The sequence below is a fragment of the Petromyzon marinus genome, chromosome 9 (assembly GCF_048934315.1).
Source record: "Petromyzon marinus isolate PM22_M1 ecotype Great Lakes invasive population chromosome 9, UKy_Petmar_22M1.pri1.0, whole genome shotgun sequence".
Classification (NCBI taxonomy): Eukaryota; Metazoa; Chordata; class Hyperoartia; order Petromyzontiformes; family Petromyzontidae; genus Petromyzon; species Petromyzon marinus.
In genome coordinates, this window is record NC_133675.1 from 11,970,926 (window position 1) to 11,995,172 (window position 24,247).

A 24,247-nucleotide genomic window follows, 5' to 3' on the forward strand; every position below is an offset into this window, starting at 1 on the left:
GTATGTTCATCCAGCAGCATACATGGGCACAATCACAATCGGCAGGTCAGCGTGTGGTAGGATGTATTCGGTATGGGAGAGTAGACCAAAAGTTGCCTGTAGTTGAGGCCCTTACACCAGCGGTGGCGTGAGCAAGCAAAGTAATTGCTTGAAACGAGTGCAAATGTACCAATGATCACGCGTGCATATCTGTGTCATTCCACTGGAAACGATGACTGGTTGCTGACTTTCGGGAACTGATGCGCTGCGCTGTGAACCTAGAGACCTGAGTTTGATTCCTGGCCGGGGGTGCTGCAGTGGCTAGGAGATGTTAATTAACTTCCTCGCCTGGTATGCAGGCAGTCGCGGGTTCGATCTCGACCCTGATGACGTCTGTGGTATATTTGGAGTATGCAGTCTCTCTCGTGGTCGCGTGGATTTTTCTCCGGGTCCTCCGGTTTTTACCTCCACGGTTAGAATCGACGCGCGTTTAGAGTATTTGGCTGCTATAAATTTCCACGTGATGATGAGCCACTCCGTAGAGCTATCATTTGTGGCCAGATCGCTTCTGAAAAAGAGCTACATAGCTCAGTGGGTCTTACCTGGTAAAATAAAATAAAAATACCTAAACTGGTCATGTCCCCCCACCCCTGCCCACCCATTTTTACCAAACCACAAAGATCAGCTTGGTGAGAGATGTTTTTACAATCCCTACGGACTGACATGGCACGAGGGGGTCGTATTCTCGCATTGTGATGAGCAAAGGGCTTCTTCTTCTTCTAAGATTCGTGTATTTTCATACACCAAAATCTGTTGATTTATGTTACATTCATATCTTCACGTGATTCATCCTTACCGTTAAACCTTTCTTTTAAAACTCCTGATTTTTTAATGAGTTGAAACTGAATTCAGTCTGAAAAAAATATATATAATACATCATTATAACCTTGAGTTGTTATTTCATGACAACTTCCCAACCCCTAGTCTCATCTAAAACGATTTTAATTAGGCTCCAGGAGTATGTGCTTCCAAATTCCAACATATGCTTTGTCCTTCATGCCCACACACAGCTGCAGCCTTATCTCTCCAAAGCATGCGATGTGGGAAGAGGGCCAATGCCCAGAACTAATGTCCTTCATTGTGGGGAACGGCTTTGCACCTTGCCATAAATGGTCTCCTTATATTCGCAGAATTTCTCTCTCCATGTTTAAGTTTGAGCAGGTACTCAGAGACGAGCGTCACCATTTCTTGACTCCCTGGGTCAACTGTATGTGAGGAATCTTATTTGGAACTTCAAACCTCAACAATTACGTTTAACAGTAAACGCTGAAATTGAATAACATCTCGGCAGGGTTTGTTAAAGGAAATGGTAAGTTGTACACATTTTACATCTCATTCACAACTTTATATACGTAAAAAATGAAGCACCGTGATTTTTATAATTTATCGCAGCGACTTTATTATATTTAAGTGCATATGTGCAGTAATATATAGATTCACTACACGGCGTTTTTGCTCCACAAATGGGATATTTGTGTTCTGAACAGTCACTTGTGTTTGATTCCTGGCCGTAGTTAACATTGGTGGTGAGTGATATCTGAACCGTCACTTCGCCCCTCATTCACCAACCTGCACTGCCCAGCGTGGTGAAGTATGGTTGAACAACCACCATCGCGGACACAGCAAGGGAAGATATTTCAGCTGAAGATTGATAACAGAGTTGTAAATTATTATCCTATTCTGAAATGTAAATGTGAGAGGGTCATTATTTGCATTTTAAGTAAAGCAGAGTATATTCCTACCCATATTACCATTGGGTTGGTGTTCTCATTTCCACTGGCAGTTATTAATTGGGAATTCCACATTCCTATGGCGCCACTGTGGCAAATTGTTAACTACCTCGCCTGGTTAAGGAGGAGTTCATGGGTTCGATTTCGACCCTGACACCTGCATATTTGGAGATTACATGCTATCCCCGTGGTCGCTTGGGTTTTCCCTCCACATTTCTAAACATGCGTTTAGAATATTTGGCTGCTATACATTTCCACATGATAAGCCACTTCGTTGAGTTGTTATCTGTGGACAGGTCGCTTCTGAAAAAGAGCTATATAGCTCAGTGGGCCTTAATGGTAAAATAAAAAAAGTAGTTACATTTTTAGTTTCGTTTCATCGCTAGAACAACCACTGTTGACTTTCCGCAGTATTGCATTTCATTGTACAAAATTATTTTATCGCAATCGTTTTTTTATCATTGCTGACTGTTCCTGTCTCTTGTCCGCAGACGAAGAGAAAAACCATGCTGGTGTCATTGGTTTTCATGACCTCTGCGCTGCTCACGGCGGAGACATACATTTGTAAAGAGCCTGGCAAGCCGATAAACCTCAGGCGGAGTAACTACACCAAGGTTCCATTGTGGAACAATTCGTGCCACTCCGTGAAAATCATCGACTTGAGTGGCAACAGCATTGGATACATTGGCGAAGCGAGCTTTAGACTCATTCAAAACTTAACGGTGAGGGCGTATTTTAAACAGCTAACATAATTTGCAATTGATGTATACAGCTATTAAACGCATTAAGTGTCTGTACAGGGTGCTTCAAAAAATGTTAATACTTTTTTGGGGCTATCGTTTTTAATGCAAAAATAACGGATAATACACTGTAACATCATAACAAATGTATGTTAATAGCTTCATAAAGTCAAAGAGTCTCCACTTGATCGCCATCGTTGTCAACACGTGGCCTGGAATCATCTCCAGGTGGTCTCCAGACCCCGGGGGCAGCAGCAACATGTCACGTGGTAATGTTGCAAATTCTCAGAAGTGTTAATATTTTTGTTGAAGCACCCTGTATAAGGGATACCATTTTGTCTAATAGTAATGAGAGCCATGACCAATAGCATTCTCATTAACAACTATATGCTCAACAAGCCTTGGTTCACATTTTGGTGAATGCTATTTTCTTGTGAAAACATGGCGATTAAAGCTGAAAATGTGAATTAACAGGGTACAGTGTAAGCACATTGCTTTGGCATACTTTCCAACTCTACCAATTAAGTCTGGTAGGCTGCCAATTTTTTTTAAACCGCAATACTGCACGCTAACCATATGGCTTTCAGTGCGATTGTGAACATGGCAATAAATACTATATATATTTTGTATTTCTTTTAACTTTTTTCAAAAATGCATTCGTTGTAATGCAGTAAGTCGGTTTAAAATACAGACAATAAAATGTACTTTATTGTGTTTATTTTCGTTTTTATTTCTATATATTTTTTAAATACATGGTTAAAAAATATTCCAGAAAATAACTGTTTGGTATTTGTTTCTTGGACACCTACCTGCCTTCCTCTCTTTGTTTCCAAAATGTCGGCACACATGCAAGAGTGTATTTCGCTATTCATATTTGCTGTATGTAATTAGTGAAATTAATTATTTTTGGTAGTAATTACCCATGCTGTCAACTTTTAATGATCACATAATTTGCTCGCCCTCGAAGAGAGATAATGACTGTTAGTGGCGCGAGGAATCACAGAATAGTGGTTGAAAGGCAGCCAGCCAGTGAGCCAGCATCAAACAAAACTATTTTTTTTATTATTATTTACCAGGTAAGGTTCACTGAGCTGTGTAACCATTTTTCAGAAGCGACCTGGCTGTCACAAATGATAGCTCAACGAAGTGGCTTATCATCGTGTGGGAAATTTATAGCAGCCAAACACTTTAAACGTGGAGAGGAAAATCGGAGAAAAATCCACGTGACCACAATGGGCATATTTATCTTATATGAAGAAAGAATCAGAGGTCTCCATGCGAGTCTTTGTGAGTCTGGGTGATTGTATGGGTTTCAGTAAATCCATGAGAGTCTATACAATAACATTCTCTCCCCACCGCCCATGTTCTGCGGTCCACTATATATTTCGGTGTTATTGAACAATCAATTAATGTTCATACATGTGGGAGGAAAGCGGAGAGCCTGGAGAAACCCCACGTGTACAAGGGGTTAACACTCTATCCGATACAGATGGCCCACCACCGCCAGGCAGTAGTGAAAGGTTTATACAGCATTTTCACATTACAAACGCTTTCCGTTGCTATATATGTTCACATTACCTCTGGGCAAGAGACACTGGTGCCTACACCATTTTTTTTGTCAATACATTATAGCAATACTACACGTTAAGGGTGTACAACATTCAAGTGAATCCCCCAGCGAGTGGATGAATTCTTGAAAATTCAAGAATCGATGTAATGGCCTTTAGTGGTTGAACGGATGACATGAACATATTTAAACAAACACATTTTTAAAAAATGTATTGTAGTACGTGTGATTTGATGTCTGTGTCGTGATCTTAAGAATATATATTAATCCATTAATCGATGCATTATCCACCCCAACTGCTTTGTCCAGATACTCTATCTCAATGCTTCAGGTCTACAGAATATATCTGAGAATGCCTTTGGAGGAAATACATGTTTGGAAGAACTTTACTTACAGGAAAACAAACTCTCTGAATTCCCCATGAAACTCATTCAACATCTACCCAAACTGCGCACTCTCAGCATCTATTCAAATCGCTTCTTGAAAATTAATGGTATGCATTCAGTACACTTCTTATTATTATTATCATCATCATCATCAAATACATGAAATTAAGTTGTCTCATATGTATTAATGATTGCAATATACAAGTGTCAGTAAAGTGGAATTAATTATAGATATATGAATACAAATATAAATATGAATTATCATCTGATGACTGGAGGAATCTCCATGCTATTTTGCCCATGGAAGTTGACTGGCCACAATTCACCATTCTGGTCATTTGAAGTGGGGGCCAATGGCTAGGAATCAATCTTGGTGCAGTGTGCTAACAACTGCGGCACCACCCACCACCCCACCCCCACCCCCCCCCGTATATACATACATTTATGTATGACAAAGAATTATGTCAATCATTGAAGTATAAAATCGATCCAATTCAAATTGTAGCAATATTTATAGAGAAAGACCAGTTTTAATGTTTTTTTTAGTTCATATGTTATTAAATTTCTAGGAATACATTTCTATAAATCTATTTTAATGAGGAAGCTGCCGTTTGTGAACATGCGGATGTGATTTCTTTCAGATTTATTATTAGGTTTTACCCGTGTATGTCATTCAGGACTCCCTTGCAAAGGGTGTATCTCAATCTGATCTTAAGTGGCTGAAGTGACATGGATTTACATAACAAATCAACTGTAAACATGTCGCCATATACTGCACATTAAAACACATTTATGACCCTGCTCGAGTAAAAGTCTGCAATAGCCTGAGCTGCCTAATGGACAACATTAGATATGCACCCACTCATTTAGTGATATGAGTTTTGTTTGTTTAATATTTAAACGTAACTACTGGTTCATCAGGTTTCAGCAGTCTTAATGCTCAACTGGAGATGCTCTCTCTTGGGCCTCAGCAAACAATGCACTCTCTGGACACACTGGATTTCCGTCATCTTTCATCTCTCAAGGTACATATGTATTAGCAGTATCTCACATACTGCATTCATATTTCCATACCTGCACTTCACGGAGATTGCGATATTTTTATTTATTAATTTTAATATTCATTGAGAATGTGCATTTTGCATGTTTTTTTTATTCAAACTATTGACACATTTAAATATATTGTACAGCACTGCAATGTAATTTCATTTTTTTTAAGTATTAACGTAGCATCGTAACATCTCGCTGTTTTCAATGTACTTGTAGGTTCTTAATCTGACGAAGATGAACATCGTGAACGTGCCACATTTTCATCCATCATCCTTCATTGAACATATTGATCTTTCAAGCAACGACCTGGAATTCAACGCAAATGACTTTGAAAATTGTGAACGTCTCAAAAGCATTAGCTTTAAAGGTGAAGGCACACCACAGGGATTGGGATCATGCCATTAAAGTTATAAGCTCTCCATTAATCACACCGTATTTGTGAGGAATTTGTTGATTCATCTCGTTAAAGTGACCAATAAGTGGAGCATAAATATAACTATACTCCAGAACTCTTATGCATTACCATATTAGCTTATAATCTGGAGAGCTGTAACAAAAACTCCTGTGTTCAGCAGAGGTCCTATTCCTAGAATTACTTAATTATCTGTGATGTCTCGATAAAGTGGAGAATGTGTGTCGAATATTGATTCCCACATTGCCATGGGTACGAGCAGTTGTTGTCTAATTTACACTTTTACATTGCAACCTTTATCTTATTTTTGACAGACTTAGGCCAGAATGTAAATTATACATACAACACACACTGTAACGCCTCAGTGCTCTTGCATTTTTGAGTAGAAAGTATTCTTGCCTTAGATAATTTAAATGCTCATCATTTTGAGATCATTGTTAAACTATAACTAAAGTGATGGGAAATTGCGAGGGCAAATCCCTGACACCAGATTTTGCCGATCTAAATTGGATGAAATACGCGTAATTACGTGTAAATGCTATTGTTTAGAAGTGATCGGTAAAGTCACCCACCAAATCCTGAATCTAGCACAATTGTTTTGGTCGTCCCTTAAAACAGTACAGTTCTGTATACACTTGTGATGCTTCACCCACTGAAGTTGTCTCCTGCCCATCTCTCGGCTAGCGTGCAACATCGATAAGCTCGTCTTCGACCTATTCAAATCTCAAAAGAATCTCAAGAAGCTGGACTTGACTGAAAATCCACTCAAGAGTGATTTCCACACAAACTATGCCGTTATTCGGAGCCTTGTGGACAAGAGGATTCAGGTTGAAGTGACCTGCCTAGAATGTTCAAATTGGTGCAATGTGAGTGTTTACTGCGTGACGGTCTGCACGCAGTACATCTTACCGTGTTTTTACAGACTATATTTTAATATCCCGTGTATTATAAAGTAAAAGTCCGGTAGGTGTGTGTGAGTGTATGATTCACACTCACACACACCAACCTTCACGTGGACTTGAAGTGCACTTAGCCTGGCACAAGCGCCGTGGCTTCGTGGCGAATGGCGGTTCTTGTTGATTCGCACGGGGCACAAGTGTTGGGGTGTGTCTAACTTTCCGGGGCATCTACTAAGAAAAATATATATCCATTTTACGATGTAACGAGAATAAAATGTCTGTCAGACAATATTTATTACCTTTTCTCATATATCAGTAAATTGGGTAAGCATTATTTTAAGTGTTAGCCTCTTATGAAGTGGAATACAAATATTCGAATATAACAATTGACGCTGGAATGGTATTTATATAGTACTTCCAATGTCGATACATACCGTCATGACATTTAATAATAACAACCCTTTTATCTTTTGCAGAACATATTCCCAACTCTGAAAATAGTTTGTAATGCACATGAAAAAAAATACAATTGGTGTCTAAAACAATGTCCACAAAACTCTGCTGTGAATAATGGAAATAAACACCGAGAAAGCAGCATTAATTACACACTCTTGATCATATGTAAGTGAGCACACACAGCATCATTTGCAATGTGTACTATAAGGATTGGCTTATAAATGTATAGAAATGTGCCCGTATGCTGAACTTCTTTCGTACCGTACGTAATCAACCGTGCTGAAATCGGAGGCACGGGGAAAGGTGCATCCCTGTATTTAATTGCACGTGCCACTGCCGGCAGAATGGCCTCCATCAGAGAGCTCCTCTTGAAACTCCTCGTTTGTTGACAGACGTGGTGCAATAGCTGGGGGGGCTGGGGGGGGGGGGTACCCACACTTTAACCCACCACAAATGCGACCTGCCGATTTACAAAATGTATACATATTTTTGAAAGTAATAAATGATTCTGACACTAATACGAAGAGATAGTGTTTGAACCAATTGCCGTAGGTAAATCACTGCAAGGGAATCTCAGCCTTCGAAAGCGCCTCAGATTAGCACGGTTTGGCTACGTACCACGTGAAAGAAGTTCAACATGCAAACATAATCATACCATGAGTAATTCAGTTCAGGTGCCTGATAAGACGGGTTTGATGGGTGGCTGGGCAGAACATGAAGGCACACCTGCTGTTAAACTAAACATGACATTGTCGACCATGTGTTTTTACAACAGGTTTTAACTATATGCATAAATGTATTCACATGTAACACGTAAGCTTTCGCGACCAATGTTATTCCTAATGAAGGTTTTTGTGTTAGATGGGGGTAAACGACACATTTATATTTACGCAATCTAAACCAATAAACCTTTATTATTAATGTATTAATATATTTATGCATTTGTATAAGGGAATTTTAAACACATGCATATGTGCACCGTCATGGCTATATATCTATATTCTTGTGTTCTTTAGGCCTCTGGTATTACTAATTTGGAAGGGAGACTGCTTGGGAATAATAATAATTACATCTTAGCGTCTTGCACAAAATAACGAAGCACTTACATCAATAACAATGGGGATGAGGTTGGGTTAGAAGTGGCTCTGGGCTAAAATAGGAAATGCCTTCTGAAAGATAAATGTTTTTAGATGGGACTTGAAGATCCGAACCGACCCCGGACTACCGGCAGCTTTTGGCAGAGAGTCCCACAATCCACGTGGCACAAAAGCACGAGGCTCAATCGCCCACGGACTTGAGCTTCATTGTGGTGATGCAGGGGTGCAGTAACTCCCTAAATACATGGAGGAGGATGTCTGTGAATTCTATGCGTAATTTGACCAGCAACCAGTGAAGAGGAGGGGCAATATGTTCTGAACGAGGAGTTCGGGCCAGGACACCAGCAGCTGTTTTCTGAGCAGGCTCGAGTCGACAAAGTACCGTACTACACGTTCCAGATGGCTCGGCGTTTCATTCGTCAATGTGTGTACAAAAATAAAAGCACGAACCAATTTCTCCGCATCAGCGGCTCAGAGGACGGGACGTAATCGGGCAATGTTCCGAAAACAAGAAAAAAAGCGACCTTTACGATTTTATTAATGATGGTCATGTTGATTTTATTAATGTGCGCCTCAAAGGTTAGAGATGGATTGAGGGACACACCGAGATTCCCGGCTTGCTGTGCAGGCCGTACGTTGAGACCATCAATCATCACACTGATCGGACCAGCCTTTACCAGCTGGTGGTAGGATCCAATAAGCATAACCTCGCGTTCTATACTAATACCACCTGTTGTTTGCTAGCTTCGAGGTGCCCAGTAGATAGCAGTACAGCAATACATTCTTAAATCTACCATATTTTTTGCGTGTCTTTTATTCGGGCACACCAGTTTCCTCCCATAAGAAATAAAAAAAACATTAATCTGATTGGCCAAAGAATTCCAAATGCAGGACCCTCCTGGGAGAGTCTTGGAACTCAGTTTTTTTTATCGAGGAGAATAGAGATAATTGTTTTAGCGCATGCATTCACTAATTTAGTTATTTGTTTGTTGTCTAATTGTTTCCCGTTTTAACCACCCACCCCCACACACAGGTATATTGATGGTGATGTTGTTTATTTTCATTACAACCATCATATTTTGCAAGATGAAGGGATCAAGAAAACTCGAAATACTAAGACCAGAAGGCTCCAGCCACATTACAAACACAACTTACACTTAAGTATTGTGTACTTCAAAAGAGATCATGCATTGATTTTCCCTTTCCATGTTTGATTCTAAAACTCTCAATTCATTTCAATATGGTTTGTGGTTTCTAAATGTCATTCATGACAAGTCACTAAATTGTGTTAAGTGAATCGTTGAGTATTGTTTTTTTCGTCTAATTATCAGTTCACATCTTACTATTCACATATTTTACATCAAAATAACTTTAGTGCATGTATTGTTTAAGTGCTAACTAAGCTGAACGTATTAAGTTTTTGTCAATTCTCATTTTAATAAAGTGATATTATCGAGTGTCAGTTGCATGTCGTTGTGGATGCCATGTATTTAAAAATACAGAATGCCTTTATTTTAATTAGATACCATATAAAATACCCTGCGATGTGTTTTCAGGTTGCACTGTGCGTTGCTTGACGTGATGACCGACGTCTCACCCCATGTGCTGAGAGCTTCTTCAGGAAATGAATTCTCAGAAGAGCACGTGGCGCTAAATGTCCAATACACTACCGTGGTATTGGACATTTAGCAGACACAACATGAAAGCTATACAGCTACGCTACGTAAACTGCATGTATTAAGCATGTCAGCTGTATACCTCATACACTCTTGGCAACTCAAATCGTCTATGTTAAACTCGTTTTGCCACCTTTAGAATTTTTAAGCGAATTCAAATTGGTAACGTTTCTGGTTTTTTTGGTTCCGGTACGACGACGCCTCCACTAAGTAACAAGAGCAGCCACGAATGACATCGCGCGAACTTTCAACTCACCACCTTTCAATTGCATAGACCTTGAGGAGTTTTCGGCATTGCTATATTGTACTTTACACAAGGGGGCACTATCTGCTTGAAAAAAAACCAAACAAACCTATGCTGAGGTTAGTCATGCTTAGCCCCTGACGTCTGTGCCCATTGCAATATTGATCTGACATGGGCTACAAATGCGAAGGCAATTCTTTGCTCGTGCCGAATTGAACATTGACGTTCACACAGTGCATGTAGTGGCATATTAATGAAACAGATGAATAGTAATTAAAATACACTGGTTCCATGTTTTATTCCATCTAAAATTGATGCTTTTTATTCACCAGCCAATCACTTTTCCGTGTAATGTAAATAGTCACGCAAATAGTCATTTAAGAAACGCAAATCGATATTTTCTCTCTGATCACACTGCGTTCCTGAAATACATTTTAAGGCATCTCTCGAAGTGGTTGAACTCAATCAAGGGGTTGGTTTGTTCTTGACTTTGTCGCGTCGAGAATTCCATGCGACCGGTGCCCTCCTCGGCCTTCTGAAAAGCTCGGTCGCCATGCGGTCTTCAGACGGCTTCCTGCAACAACAGCGACAACATCGAGATCGCCACGAGCAGCAGTAGCAGCAGCTTCATATTCTTATATTTAGTCTTAGCACATGCTGTATGCTGTATTATGTATAGCTTTCTCCCTCCCCATCTACAAAATGCCCACCACTCCAACAACCAAAGGCTTATGTCGTTATTCCTTAGCTCCAGTCAACTTTTGTTCAAGGTTACTTCACTCCTCACCTCTGTTTTAGCTTTATTTCCCCTTTCAGCCTTTGTGAAAGAAAATCTAAAAAAAAACTTTGATTCTATTTCCCCTTATTCTACGATATTAATGTCCATCTCACCTACTCCTCATTTCTACAGCGTCTTGAAATGCAGTCTCATTTACACACCGTGTAACGTCAAATCGTATGATCATAAGCTTGCTTGCATGGTAACGATCATAAGTTATGACAAAATATTGAAATACAGTACAATTATTTACAAATTGTTTCTTGTTTCTTGTTTTTTTAACGCGTTGAAACTGGTCCAGAGTTTTTTTTTATTAACACATTCTCTTGTGGATAATATTGGTCTAGAAAGCAAATTTACTTTTGCGTCTTCATATACAACAGTTGTGGAGACATGAGTTGTGGAGACATGAGTCTGCTTTACGGAATCATACTTATTTTACGGTATCATACTTATTCAAATGTGTTTTCCCCACTTGCGTAATGCCTATCAGTAAAGAGTTTTTTTGGATGTATGAGGATGTATTCATGTAAGCACTCACGTGCAGTATTCTTGCATTTGGATGAGTAGTCAGGCAGTGGAGGATATATTTTCCATCTGGAGTAACACTCTCAGCTTTCTAAAACTAAAATCCTGAGCACTTGAATCGTGCTCTGGTACACGAATACTGGACATTACTGGTCTATGCCCCTATTAAAATCGTAACAGGCACTATAAAAAGTAGCTTATATATGACACAAACATTGCAAATATATTGAGTGACGAAATCTTGATCACACGTTTAAAAAATGCATACGAGCGATACAGAAATAATGTCATTGTAAGTAAAAGCTAAGAAATAAATCGCTTAACATTTATCCTCAATAGCGTGGATCTGCCTACATTGCTGTTCGTCCTTGTAACAAAAATATGATCATATAGCGTGAGTCAGGAACGCAATGTCCCGCTTTGCTGAATCAAAACAAGTAAACCGCATTATGCTATAACCCTCGCCGTCAACTTTCACGAGTTCACAAAAAGGCCCCAAACGCTGTGGCAGATTTTGTTCGGAAACCAAGGAAACGACTGACGTTACAGAACGGCTTCTTGACGCAATTAATGGCACGTAATAGTCCATTTCCTGGAAAAAATTGAAAGCTCCTCGAGCATAACACATCTTACACAATATTCACTGCACAAAGCTGCCACGCACTGAGACCAAGCTTTTGTGCAGTAGAATTACTCTTCAAATGTCCATTGCTTTGTGTGCCTAAGGTGCCTGGTTCTGATTAAGGAATTGATTTGTTTTAACCATGACATTGCCTATTGTGACGTGCACATTCATTACACAATGTTGGAATGATCTGTTTAATGTTTCTTCAAGTAAACTGTAACAAAAATCCAAATTGACATATATACATTTTAGCTTTAACTGACCAAATAGTATGGCCACATTTTTGGCATAAACCTGTCCAATTAAAATGTTTTCAACAACCACCATTCACTCTTTGGTTCTTTCGGTTAAAGTCACGCAGAAAGAAAATAAATTAAATAATATAATACGACGACGTTTCGATTGCAACACAAGCAACCGTCATCAGGTAGAACTAAATTTGAGAGAGAGACAAACACAGACACGGAGACACACAGACAGACACACAAGCAGAGAGAGACAACACAGACACACAGAGAGAGACACACAACATAGACACACAGTTCTACCTGATGACGGTTGCTTGTGTTGCAATCGAAACGTCGTACTCTATTATTTATTTTCTTTTCTTTCTACGTGACTTTACCGAAATAACCAAAGAGTAATTCCTACAGTCACGAAAGCTCCAAATCAAGTTTGAACCACCATTCATTCACCACTAAGTGCCGGTAACGTCATCACGGCGCTTGCGCCAGGCTAGATCAGCTCCACCATAGGTCCTGGTGTTAAGGACATGTGCCTGCTTCCGTTTTCCATCACTATGTAACCGAGCAGATTTTCCTTCTTGGACCCGGCGTGCCTCTATGATGTGGGGATGTCCTGATGCCAGAATAGTGTATGGGCATAACTCGCTATACATTTGGGTTGCGTTCTTGAAAACCTGAATGTAAAGTGGAAAATCGTATGTGGAAATGTATTTTTCCATAAGGTCCCATTACATCACTAACCTAAGGTGTGTTCCTTAGAAAATATGTTCTAACCCAAAACCTACAAATGCGACACTTTTTAAACACAAGCAAGATATTTTCATGCATAATTATGGAGACTAATGACTGGACAGGTATTTAAAACAAATACTGTACACTAATTTAGCAACACAGAAACTGGTGCATGGCGTATGAGACGATGCTCTGGCGAGATTTCTGAGGGATGGAGGGGTTACTGGGACGGTGGGGGAAGGGGCAGAGTGGTGGAACTCCACGGCTGGGCTTGTAAACTGGTAGTGAGTTCCAAAAATATATAATTGAGAATACAAAAAATATATATAATTGAGAATACAAAAAAAACCCGTTATAACGTAAAGTTATGACGAATGTGTCAACCAATCATCGTAAATCGGATTCACGTATATCGGAGTACACATGTATTTGCCGATTACAAGACCATGGGCTGCACAGAAGTTTAGCAGCCTCCTACCGTTGTTATTATGCTGATGTTACCCATGCCTTCCAACAGGGGTGCCGCCAGAAATTCTGGGCCCTATGGAAACCAAAATTTCTGGGCCCCCTACATTTTTTACAGATAAAATTTAACCCAATAAACATGCCCAGTATACTTTAAAAAATATACTTAGCACATTGCATAGTTAAAATGTCTAAAGATGAGTACAAAGCCTACAAAAACAAGAAAAAAATATGGAAATATGTACTTGTTTACATAAAAGGGAGAACATTTATTATCTCAATTGCAATTGCAAGCACAACAGAACATAATGTACACATATTGACATATACTTTACATGAACAAGCTTTAGCTGGGTCAAACTGCTCAATCAGGAAACATCAGCTAGAACTAACCCATAATTAAATCAGTCCAGGAATAAAACTAGCTAGGCCAAAAGGGCTCAAAATGAAGACACACCAGGAGTAATGCCAGACCTTAACCAGTCCAGGACTAAACAAGTACTGAACCAGACATCAACTGTTTGTTATCCAGGTCTAACAAAGTTATGTTCAACGTCACTTTATAATGGCCCAGCGGCGTGCCTTTCTGCTGGCAAAATCACGTATCAAATCATCAAAGTTCAGCTTTCTTGCCAGTTTGCTTTCAATGGATAGTATGGCAAGGTGACAAAGTCTATCCTGCAACATAGCAGACCTCAGATAATTTTTATCAGTTTCAGCTTGCTGAATGCTCTCTCGCCACCAGCAACGGTCACAGGCAGTGTGCAAAATATTCGCAAAACTATGCAGACCTGCCCAAATATACTCTGCAACTGCATCTTGTAAATGCTGTTGAGCAGATAAATTGGTGACAGACACCCTGGGAAAGTGGCCCTATATACAGAGTTGAGGTGTCTGACTTCATCTTCAAATTCACAAGTCAGATCAGTGTTGTATTTTGAAATCAATGGCTGGCATACAGAATGGATTTGATCATCACGTAACTGACCCATTTTTACAACTACAGTAAACTGATCCAAGATCTCAGCTGTTGTGGCAAACCTGGTACTTAAGTCATTGATTATGTGGTCCATCATGGGAAGAAACACAGTGTTTCTGAATATGGTGTCTGCACTGTGCTCCCTTGCTCCCTCTACCTCTGTCTCATCGTGAAACCGTTTTCTTTTCCTCTGGCGGCTGAATCCTGACCTGAACAGAGGGTTAATGCTCATCTGTTGGGCAACAATTGATGCTTCAGAAAAGAAACTCTCCCATTCATCCCTCAGATGTTGCATCTCCTCCTGCAATGCTCTGATATTTTCTGCCTCTGTCTCAAGAGTTAATTTCCCTGACTGGAGAATAATATTCCTTTTGTCAATGGCTTGCAGAACTTTGACCCAAACAGTCAACAGAAAAAAATTATCAAAAGTTTCAAAATACTTTTTTAGGCCGCTGGCTTCAGACCGAGCCTCTGGTGTCAGACTGCAGGTTGAGAGGATGGCATCAAGAGCTTCTAGGACACTGGGCAGGTGCTTGGCTATAGGTTGAACAGCCTTAACCCTTGCACTCCACCGAGTGTCTGACAGACGATGTAAAGTGCAACCCGTTTTTTGCCTTATAGATGGCCCATCGCTTTGGGCTGGCACTAACAAGTGCTTAAAGGCAATTGACAAAGCCAAAAAAGTTGGTAACCTCTGGACTTGATTGAGCTGCATGCACACCAACAAGGTTCAGAGTATGAGATGCACAAGGGGAAAAAGTAGCCAGCTTATTCTTTTTTAATAATTGGGCTTGAACCCCCTTGATTTTTCCAGACATGTTTGCCCCATTATCATAGTCTTGGCCCCTGCAGTCATTCAGATCTATGCCATGACTGTTAAGCACATTTACAATCATGTCTGCAATCTCACTTCCTGTTTTTTGTGAAAATATTTAAACTCCAAAAACCTTTCAACAACCTCCCATTTCTTGTTTTCTTGATCAAAACCTACATATCGTAAGAGTAATATATTTTGCTCTGTATGTGAAATATCAGGAGTAGCATCGCAAATGACTGAATAATAGACTGATTCCTCCCTTTCCTTAAGAATACTACTTAACACTCGTTTTCCACATAACTCCATAAATTCGTTCTGAATATCTGAGCTTAAATAGTGTGTCAATCTTGTTCCTGTTTTTTTTGTCTCTGACTTTTTGTAGATGTTCGTTGAGTAGTGGGTCATAATGGGACAGGAGCTCAAGGGTGCCCAAGAAGTTGCCATTATGAATATCCCCCAAGTCTTTTGTTTTACCCCTAAAGGGTAAATTTCTAGAGGCCAAGAACAAGGTTACATCTAGTATCCTCTTCAGAATAGCTCTATTTTTGTCAATTTCTGTTTGTATGAGCTTCTTCAGCTTGCTGTCTATTCCCCCAGGGACAGCTGCCATTACAGACTGTTGTAAGGTTTTCCATGTTAAGTAGCACTCCCTGTGTGCTTTGCTGCTTTCGTGGTTAGGGAATTTATCATACATTCGACGCCATGTTATGTCTTTGATTTTATAACCATGTTGACTGCTTAGTGCGCTCATACAAGGTTTCTTTAGTTCATGACCAAATAATACACAAGGAATACAAAATAGTGCATTTGTGCTTTGGCTGTAAATGACCCAGTCTCTCTTAATCTTTTCCCTGCAATTTCCTGACTTTGTGTACTTGAGGTATTCGGGGAAGGCTTTACCTTTTGAATCATGTGGCATTTCTTGTTCTTTATCTTTAGAAGAAGCTATTTTTTCCACAATTTTTTCTCTGTCTGCATTGCAAATTTTTGCTGGCCACAAACCAGGATCATTTGACACAACAGTCTCTTCTTCATCTTCCTCTGAGTCTGCTCTCATGGCTTCCCCTGTTCTCTCATCTTCCTCTCTTCTGTTATTTTCCTTTACACTTAGGGCTCCCTCTGTGCTCTCATATTCCACTATTCTCACCGCTTCCTCAACTTCCACACTCTTTCCTGGCAAAACTCTCTGTCTCTCTCTTGTTTCTGTGGGGTTAGGATAGCAAAATCATTTTTGTCCCCCAGTCAACAACAATTTGCAGCTTAGCATTAATATTTTCTTAACTGCATTGTTGAATAATATTATATGAAACATATAACTATACAACACAAGAAAAAATTAGACAATCCAAAACTTAATTAGTTTTTTTACTACCTTGGTAGCTGACCATGTTCACCTTACCTGATACTGAGAGGACTGGGTCATTAGTAGGAGAACGAAGTGCAGACAATAAAGCTGACTGCATCTGTATAAGTCAAACACACACACACACGTAATAATAACCATATTATTTTTATTGGCCTATTTAGTTTTCTTAATATAAAATATTAAAATATCTATTTTGTAAACTCCTTATAGCCAATGGTTACTACAGACACATGTTTTATTCAATTTTATATAATTTTTTCTGGGGCATTTTATTCACATTAATAACGTCAAGTTTGACAGCATCGATCGTAGCAGCAGCACTGTCACTTCACAGAACACACGACACACACACGGCAAACTGATTTTGTAATTTTTGAAGCGTGTAGATTACTTTTTTGTTTTGTAAAGTTATCATCATGTGGCGAACACAGTAGATAAGACGTGTTTAGAGGCTTCAATCTTCGTGAAGTTTCGCGCTCAGGCTCACCTTGTTTGGCTGAGACGGGGACGGGGGACGTGGGGGAAGGAGGACGTGGGTGTGCAGCAGCCGCTGGATCTGTGTCTACGAGACATGATAACCCCGGAGACAGCAGAGATGTTATTATTGTTGGATGTAAATCATAATTCAGTAATTATTTTACTAAGCTAGCTAGATAAAAGCAGGTCATGTAGCAACAAAAATAAGTAACTCTGAAAGTTTTGGAATACAGGAATAGGGCAAGCTACCTTTCTTTTTGAAAAACTGTGTGACATACTGTCGACTTCGGCGTTCTCTGTCTTCTCTTTCCTTCTTTTCTTTCCGTTTTTGATGCCCTGACTTTTGATGTGACATGCCTGCGTGTGTCACTGTCTGCACTGCATCATAGCAAGTGCAATAAGCAAGAGACGCTACACTAGCGATCGTAGCTCGGACAGCGCAGGTGGAATGAACCATTGTGAGGGGGAGGGGTGTGACTGAAACAGTAAATACATTATTTGTTTTTAAATATTAAATCTATGGTCAAAACGGACAAAATACATATTTAGTGCATGAGGGGCTCTAGCACATTTAATGTATGTATAAAAAAGAGAAAAGAAATAAGAAAAGAAAAAGGGGGTCTGCTCTTCTGGGCCCTATATCAGCCTGGGCCCTTAGAATCGTCTTAACCTTCCACCCCTTTACGGCGCCCTTGCCTTCCAATCACTCCAGCCCAGGTGCCTGCATTAAAGTAACCCAACAAGATGACTGCATCTCGAGGCGGCCACTGTAGCTCACACCTGTGACAGGTCATAGAAGGCATCTAACTAATCAACCTTGCCTGCATACCTCCACGACCATTCATCGCCTCTTATTGATGGGGAGGCGAGCTCACAACAACAGACTGGGGTTCACAGCTTTCCCACAACTTGCCTCTAAGCTCTGACGCTGCCCGTGTGTTCATAAAGAAGACAAATTCCCTGTTATTGAGCAGTTCCCTGCCCCGAGTGGAGGACTGTCCACCCCTCAATCATGACGGAAGTCAGCACCAGTCTACCAGGTTTAATGTGTTCCATGCAGGTCCAGGCAGTAACCAGTCAGGCTACCCGACAGAGGGGTAGCAGCTTCTCCTATGCAGTGAGCATTTGGACATTCCGCGTGGCCAACCCGCCAGGAACTCTCTGTCGTGGTGAAGAACGGGGGGGGGGGGAGCGGTGTTTGACCAGAAGACGTCATTGTACATACGCCTGTCCCCACAGAGTCTCCGGCACAAGAGCTTAGGGTTGGTGTTATCGCCATGGTTGTTGGTGAAGTAATAAGGGTTTGAGAGTCGACCAGTTCCTCGCACACGAACAAGAGTACGCACACAGAAAAAAAAGGATGAAGCACAGACACACAACCAAGAACACATCAACAACAACAACCGCCATTCGCCACAAAGTGACGGTGACGTCTCCACGGCGCCTGTGCCAGGCTAGGTGCACTTTAAGGCCACGCGAAGTGTGGAACGCCCGCTGGGAAGAGGTCACGGGACGGACCCAGCAGGTGCCATGGGTTGACTGACCGAGATGACTGGCCGATGCATCACCTGTGCCCACTGCTGTGCCAACACATGGACACGCACACAGACACACATAGCCATATACATAGATACACAAACCATACAGAAATACGCACGAAAATGCAAAGTACTTGACACCTATAAACACTCAATATTTTGAAGGAAAGTATTGATAGGCGGTGTGTGGGGACCGCTGCTCCCCGAATCCCCACTCCCTTTCGATCCGAGGCTCTCCCCTTCTACGCTCGGGGGAGGGTTGCTACCCTCCGCCTCTCCCACCTTCGCCGCTGCTGTGCAAGGCGTGGTCCGCAGCTGGCGCTTAGCCCCCCGGGATCCGTTCGCACACACGTGCCCTACGTGCCCAGGCACCAGCAAACCCGACTCCGCTACCTGCCCGGCCCCGTACGCCAATCACACGCGAGGGACTCGGGGTCAGGGGTTGGAGGGCAGGGGCATCCACCGTGCGCGCGCCGCTGATTGGAGGGAGTCACTCCGCCCCGATTTAAAGGCCGTTTAAACAGCCACGCGTGCACGCGAACACAAGGCGCTCCACTCTCCTCCTCACACTCGCAAAGGCCACACTACACAGTTTATCCTCTACTGGCGATTTTATTCCCCGCGAATAACCCGCTAAACTACGCGTGATTGTGTGGGTCAGCAGACACTAACTAGCTTATCCTTCGGGGATCCTGGACTCAATTTATCCTGGCTGGCGCTCCACTTTCTACCGCCTGATTAATTAGCCCAAACTCACCTCTCTCTTACTTACGCTTACTTCCAATCTGATGTGCCGGAAGCTGTGGAAGGGCGATGCTTTACGTCGTCTCCGTGGAGGATTGGGCCTGGCTGCGTTGAACCTCGTCACACGGACGACTCGAACGGCTGGCTCCAACACCCCGCTGACGCCGATGCCTTGAAGGACTCTAACCTTTACTGCCTGAATCACCCTCTTTTATCGTCCTGGCGCACCTCAAAGAGCAACGCGTGGCCCTGCCCCCCTGGCCTCCCGTCCAATCGTAGGCCCGGATTTTCCCGCTCTTTTGATAGTCAGATCCCAGCTCTGGTGACGTCACCGCAGTGGTCCCCTCGACGTCCGCTTTTCTGTTCTTCCCGCTATCAGCCCACTGACTCGTGTTGCGTGTGCGCGCTTCCATCCGCGGTGGCTCAACAGCCCCTGCCGTGACCATGCCATTACAATCCCAGGTCACGGCGCCGCGGTGCCCGTCAGCCTCGGGGGTAGTTCGCCCAATTCCCCGGCCGTAGGAAACCGTGAAGCTTGATCCCAGTAGGGGCTTCTGGACGAAAACCCGTCAGGCCAGGTGACCTTCCCCCCCGGCTCTACGTGGGGTGTGCGTGCATTCATGTGGGGGGCGGCGAGGGGCGCGCAGCGTCGGCGTCGTCGCCCCCCGGTGGCGGCGTCACGGCGGTGGGCACGGCCCCGACGGAGCGGCTCCGCTGCGGCGGCACCACAGGCGCCTGTTATACATTGATGAGTTAACTTAAAACAACATCTGAAAATACAGTACATAGTGAGTTTTTGTTTTATTCATGCTCTCTAATACACTCATATTTTATACAACCACAAAGTTTATTTGCACAATAAAACGCTGGCATGCTTACGTAATATTGGCCACAATATTAGTGTTATGAGTTGTTACTATGACAATCAAAGCATATGACCTATGTGGTATAGATTGCGGTCCCCAACCTTTTTGGCACCAGGGCACAGTTTCGTGGAAAACAATTTATTTCACGGACCGGGGGGGGGGGGGGGGTGTTCATCATTGGGTCTTTCCCCCTATTCAAAGAAGCTCTCCAGCGACGTTTGTTTTTGACTCATTGTGGCTACTCGGGGTTAGCTTGTGGGCTTACTCATTTTGGCTACTAGGGTTGTTAGCTTGTGGGCTTACTCATTGTGGCTGCTAGGGTTGTTAACTTGTGGGCTTACCAACACTGTGACTGAGACAAGTGCGCAGTGCGGGAAAGAGGCGCGGACGGAAGTGGTGAATAATAAAATAATGGGGGCGGGCCACGTGATGACTCACCGCTCTCACCTCCTGCTGCTGCTGCTGTGCGGCCCGGTACCGGTCCGCGGCCCGGGAGTTGGGGACCCCTGGACTATAGAACACCCAACAGTACGCTCCTTTTGTTCTGTCCCTTGACGGTTTCTGCTGCTTTCATTGCATTTTACAAGATTGCGTCTAGAAAATATGGATTATAGTTCCTGCTGAAATATTTGAAAGGAGCAATGTTCTTTATGGATATAAATACGAAAATATCTTGCAATTGAATGTTACAATTGAAAATGTATATGATATTATAAATGTGTACGGTGTTTCAAGAGCATAAACTTATGAAAGTGCATTCAGTGTCTCTCTGAATGTGAAGTCCTGTCAGCTAGCAATCTGTTTTGTAGAGTGATCAAATCTGGAGATGAACCCCAATACTTCTCTCTATATAATATGTGTGGAACAGCCATTAAAGGACCTGAATCAAAATAACAAATTAAAGAGGCGGACGGGAGCAGGTTAAAATGCTTGATTATGAAACGTAAACATAGCAATGTGCCTAAAAAAGGTTTAATCAGCGTGCACTACCTGCTTTGAAATATCCAGAAAAACACAGCCCAAAAATATATAGCAGGCACTGGCGAGATGCACGCTTGAAATTGCACTGAGACACAAAAAGAGGAACACATGGACCAGAGATCATATGCAGGTTAGGGGCCGTCCATAAATGACGTCACGCAATTTTGGACGATTTTTGATCCCCCCCCCCCATCGTCACACGGCGTCACAAAAAGTCAGACCCCCCCTCAAATATGACGTCACAAAGCTCTGCCCCCCCCAAAAAAAATAACACATGCTTCAAATCGCTTTAAATTATTGTCATTGTAGTGCGTATTTAATGTGGCGCTGCACTCTGATGTTGTAGGAGAACACATTTATTAAAAAGTCTATTTAATTAAGTAGAACGTGTTGTCTATATTGATTTAAAGTTGCGCATTTTGATGTGACGTCACATTTCTCACCCCCCCCCCTCGTCACAAATGTCTGACCCCCCCCCCTAGGTGCGTGACGTCATTTATGGACGGCCCCTTAATGGCGTTTCAAACTGTTGAGAACAGTGGGCTCGGGGCAGGGCACGTCGCTGGATGGACGACACTGTCCGAGCGGACATCAACCCAGGGGGTGAAGTGGATCAAGCAGATTGAGTGCATGTGCTGGGTGGAATTATCACATCGCAAAAGCATGAGAGACGGCGGGCAGCTTGCGGGAGGCCTTCGCCCAGCAGTGGATTGAGCATGGCTGATGACGATGACGACTTCTCTCTTTACAATTTTCAGGCATGGCGGTCTTAAGTATGCACCACGTCTTCCTACATTAAATAACATCGGTAGGTTTTGTAAATACAGCACCTCACCTGTGTCCACTCATTTTAGCTCTACAGAGGCAACACTTTGAAGAGAGGATGACTGCGCCAGTGACGTTCGGCAGAACGCTCCTCCTTGCGTTATATTTTTTCAGGTGACATGAGCAGCTGATCAACGAATTTGATTTCGATTTAAAGCTTTCGTGACTGCAGGGATTCATCTTCTTGGTTCTTTTGGTAAAGTCACCACGTAGAATGGAAATAAAATAATAAAAATAAAACATAATAAAATAAAATTCTCACGACGTTTCGGCCACAACACAAGTAGCCTTTTTCAGGTGAAGGAACGGAACTGTCGGGACGACAGAGCTTCAATGAAGGCTGCTAAGATTCGCAGCGTCTTTTAAGCTAGGTGGGAGAAGTAAAGCGCCTTAACAAATGAGTTTACATATCAAACAAGAGAATTTAGCATTGAAATAGCTGTGATAAAGTGTTGGATCAGCAGGGTGTTAAAATCAGAAATTAGCATGTAACTGGGAGATTAGCAGACAATCCCTTCTGTGTGGGTTTGTCGGCTGGAAAACATGACGTGGAGTCCCGCTGCCTGGCTGGACTGGAGCCGCGGCATGCCCCCTGATTCCTACCACAGCACGGTAATGCCACTGCTGCGGTCACAATGCACTCCTAGCCTGAGGGCAGAGTCCTCGGTGGCTCATCCATTCCATACCCCTCTCCAATAACAAGGCACATGTGCTAAGGTCAAGCAAGTTCACTTGCGTATGGGTTAATAAGAACATTATGCCAGATATTTAAACAGTCAACAGCATATGAAATACAGAGATGGATTCATTTTTAAATAGCCTTTTTACCATCTAGCATTTTAGATGTCGTCGAGTTCTCATGTCCACAGCAATGAATGAGTGGCAGTGATCATGAAAATGCAAGTGTGGTGTTTGGATATATGTATGTATGCATCTTGAACTTCTTTCCCACCCTATACATAGCCAATCGGAGGTGCGAGAAATATACAACCCTCAGTCAATCCACTGCTTGATGAAGGCCTCACCATGCCATCTCTTGTCATGGGGTCTGTTTGACAATAATTCACCACCCTGGTCAGTGCAATTTGGTGAGAGGTTAGGGGCCGAGGGTCAGTTCAGATATCCTTCACCAATATTTACCCACGGCCAGTTATGTAAGTCAGGCCATCGAGTCCAGCGACCAGTGCAATGGTGTATATTAAATAATTATTCGGTATAGATGTTTGGTTTAATGGTTATAAAGTGAACAACTGAATCGTGTGATTTTTTTTTAAAAGTATGTCAGTCAAAAAAAAAGTTTGCATTTCAGAAAATATAATTTTTGTTTCTGAAGTAGAAGTATTTCATACAATATTTGTATAAGTTATCTAATTTCAAGTGTTGACTATACTCCATATCAACACACACATTTTGTAGATTAAATGCCATAAATATTTGTAATGTTCTTACACCGTTTTATTGGGAATGTTTAGGTCCTCAAACAGCCGCATGTGTGACTTATTACATTGAACATTTATATATCACATCGTTATATTTGTATATCACATTGTTATATTTATATTTATATCATCGTTAAGAAGATGAAGGTGAGCATCATGATCTCATGTCACCCACGTCATGGCATTGTGAAATATAAGTGACTCACGTTGAGAGTAATGTCACGTGTTTTCGTTGCGTTTGTGTGTACGTTGTTTAGAAATCCTATAGTGATTGTATAAAAAAAATATGTACTATATTATTTCAATCGTATTTCTGTCGTGACGTTAAAGAACAAATGCTCTAAATATAGATAAATCGTGTTCTCAGTATAGCTGCAGCTACACTATGGCTGATAATGTTTTACATGATGTGCTCTGGCAGGACTTACATGTGGAATTTGCAACGGTGGCTCTGGAATCACAAATCAAATATTATTCTTGGTTCTTTCGGTAAAGTCACGTAGAAGAGAAACAATAAAATAAAAAAATATATAAAACAATTAAATT

General features: G+C 41.8%; 1 protein-coding gene and 1 long non-coding RNA gene across 3 annotated transcripts; one reads left to right on the top strand and one right to left on the bottom strand.

The window, feature by feature from the left end:
- Positions 1–877: 877 nt before the first annotated feature.
- LOC116940515 (protein phosphatase PHLPP-like protein) lies at positions 878–9,838 on the top strand. The gene is made up of 8 exons (XM_032950431.2): positions 878–1,348; positions 2,261–2,491; positions 4,386–4,569; positions 5,384–5,487; positions 5,729–5,879; positions 6,609–6,790; positions 7,300–7,444; positions 9,410–9,838. Exons 1-8 carry the CDS (start codon positions 1,346–1,348, stop codon positions 9,535–9,537), a joined length of 1,128 nt encoding a protein of 375 aa, XP_032806322.1. The 5' UTR covers positions 878–1,345; the 3' UTR covers positions 9,538–9,838.
- Positions 9,839–13,809: 3,971 nt separating this feature from the next.
- Positions 13,810–20,575, bottom strand: LOC142924166 (uncharacterized). 2 transcript variants are annotated; one of them, XR_012941330.1, is made up of 4 exons: positions 19,625–20,575; positions 17,558–18,888; positions 17,319–17,393; positions 13,810–16,928 (listed from the first exon to the last, which is right to left on the bottom strand). It is a non-coding gene; the product is annotated as an uncharacterized LOC142924166 (long non-coding RNA). The 2 variants fall into 2 exon arrangements; XR_012941331.1 differs by lacking the exon at positions 19,625–20,575 and adding an exon at positions 19,129–19,618.
- Between the last annotated feature and the right edge of the window lie 3,672 nt (positions 20,576–24,247).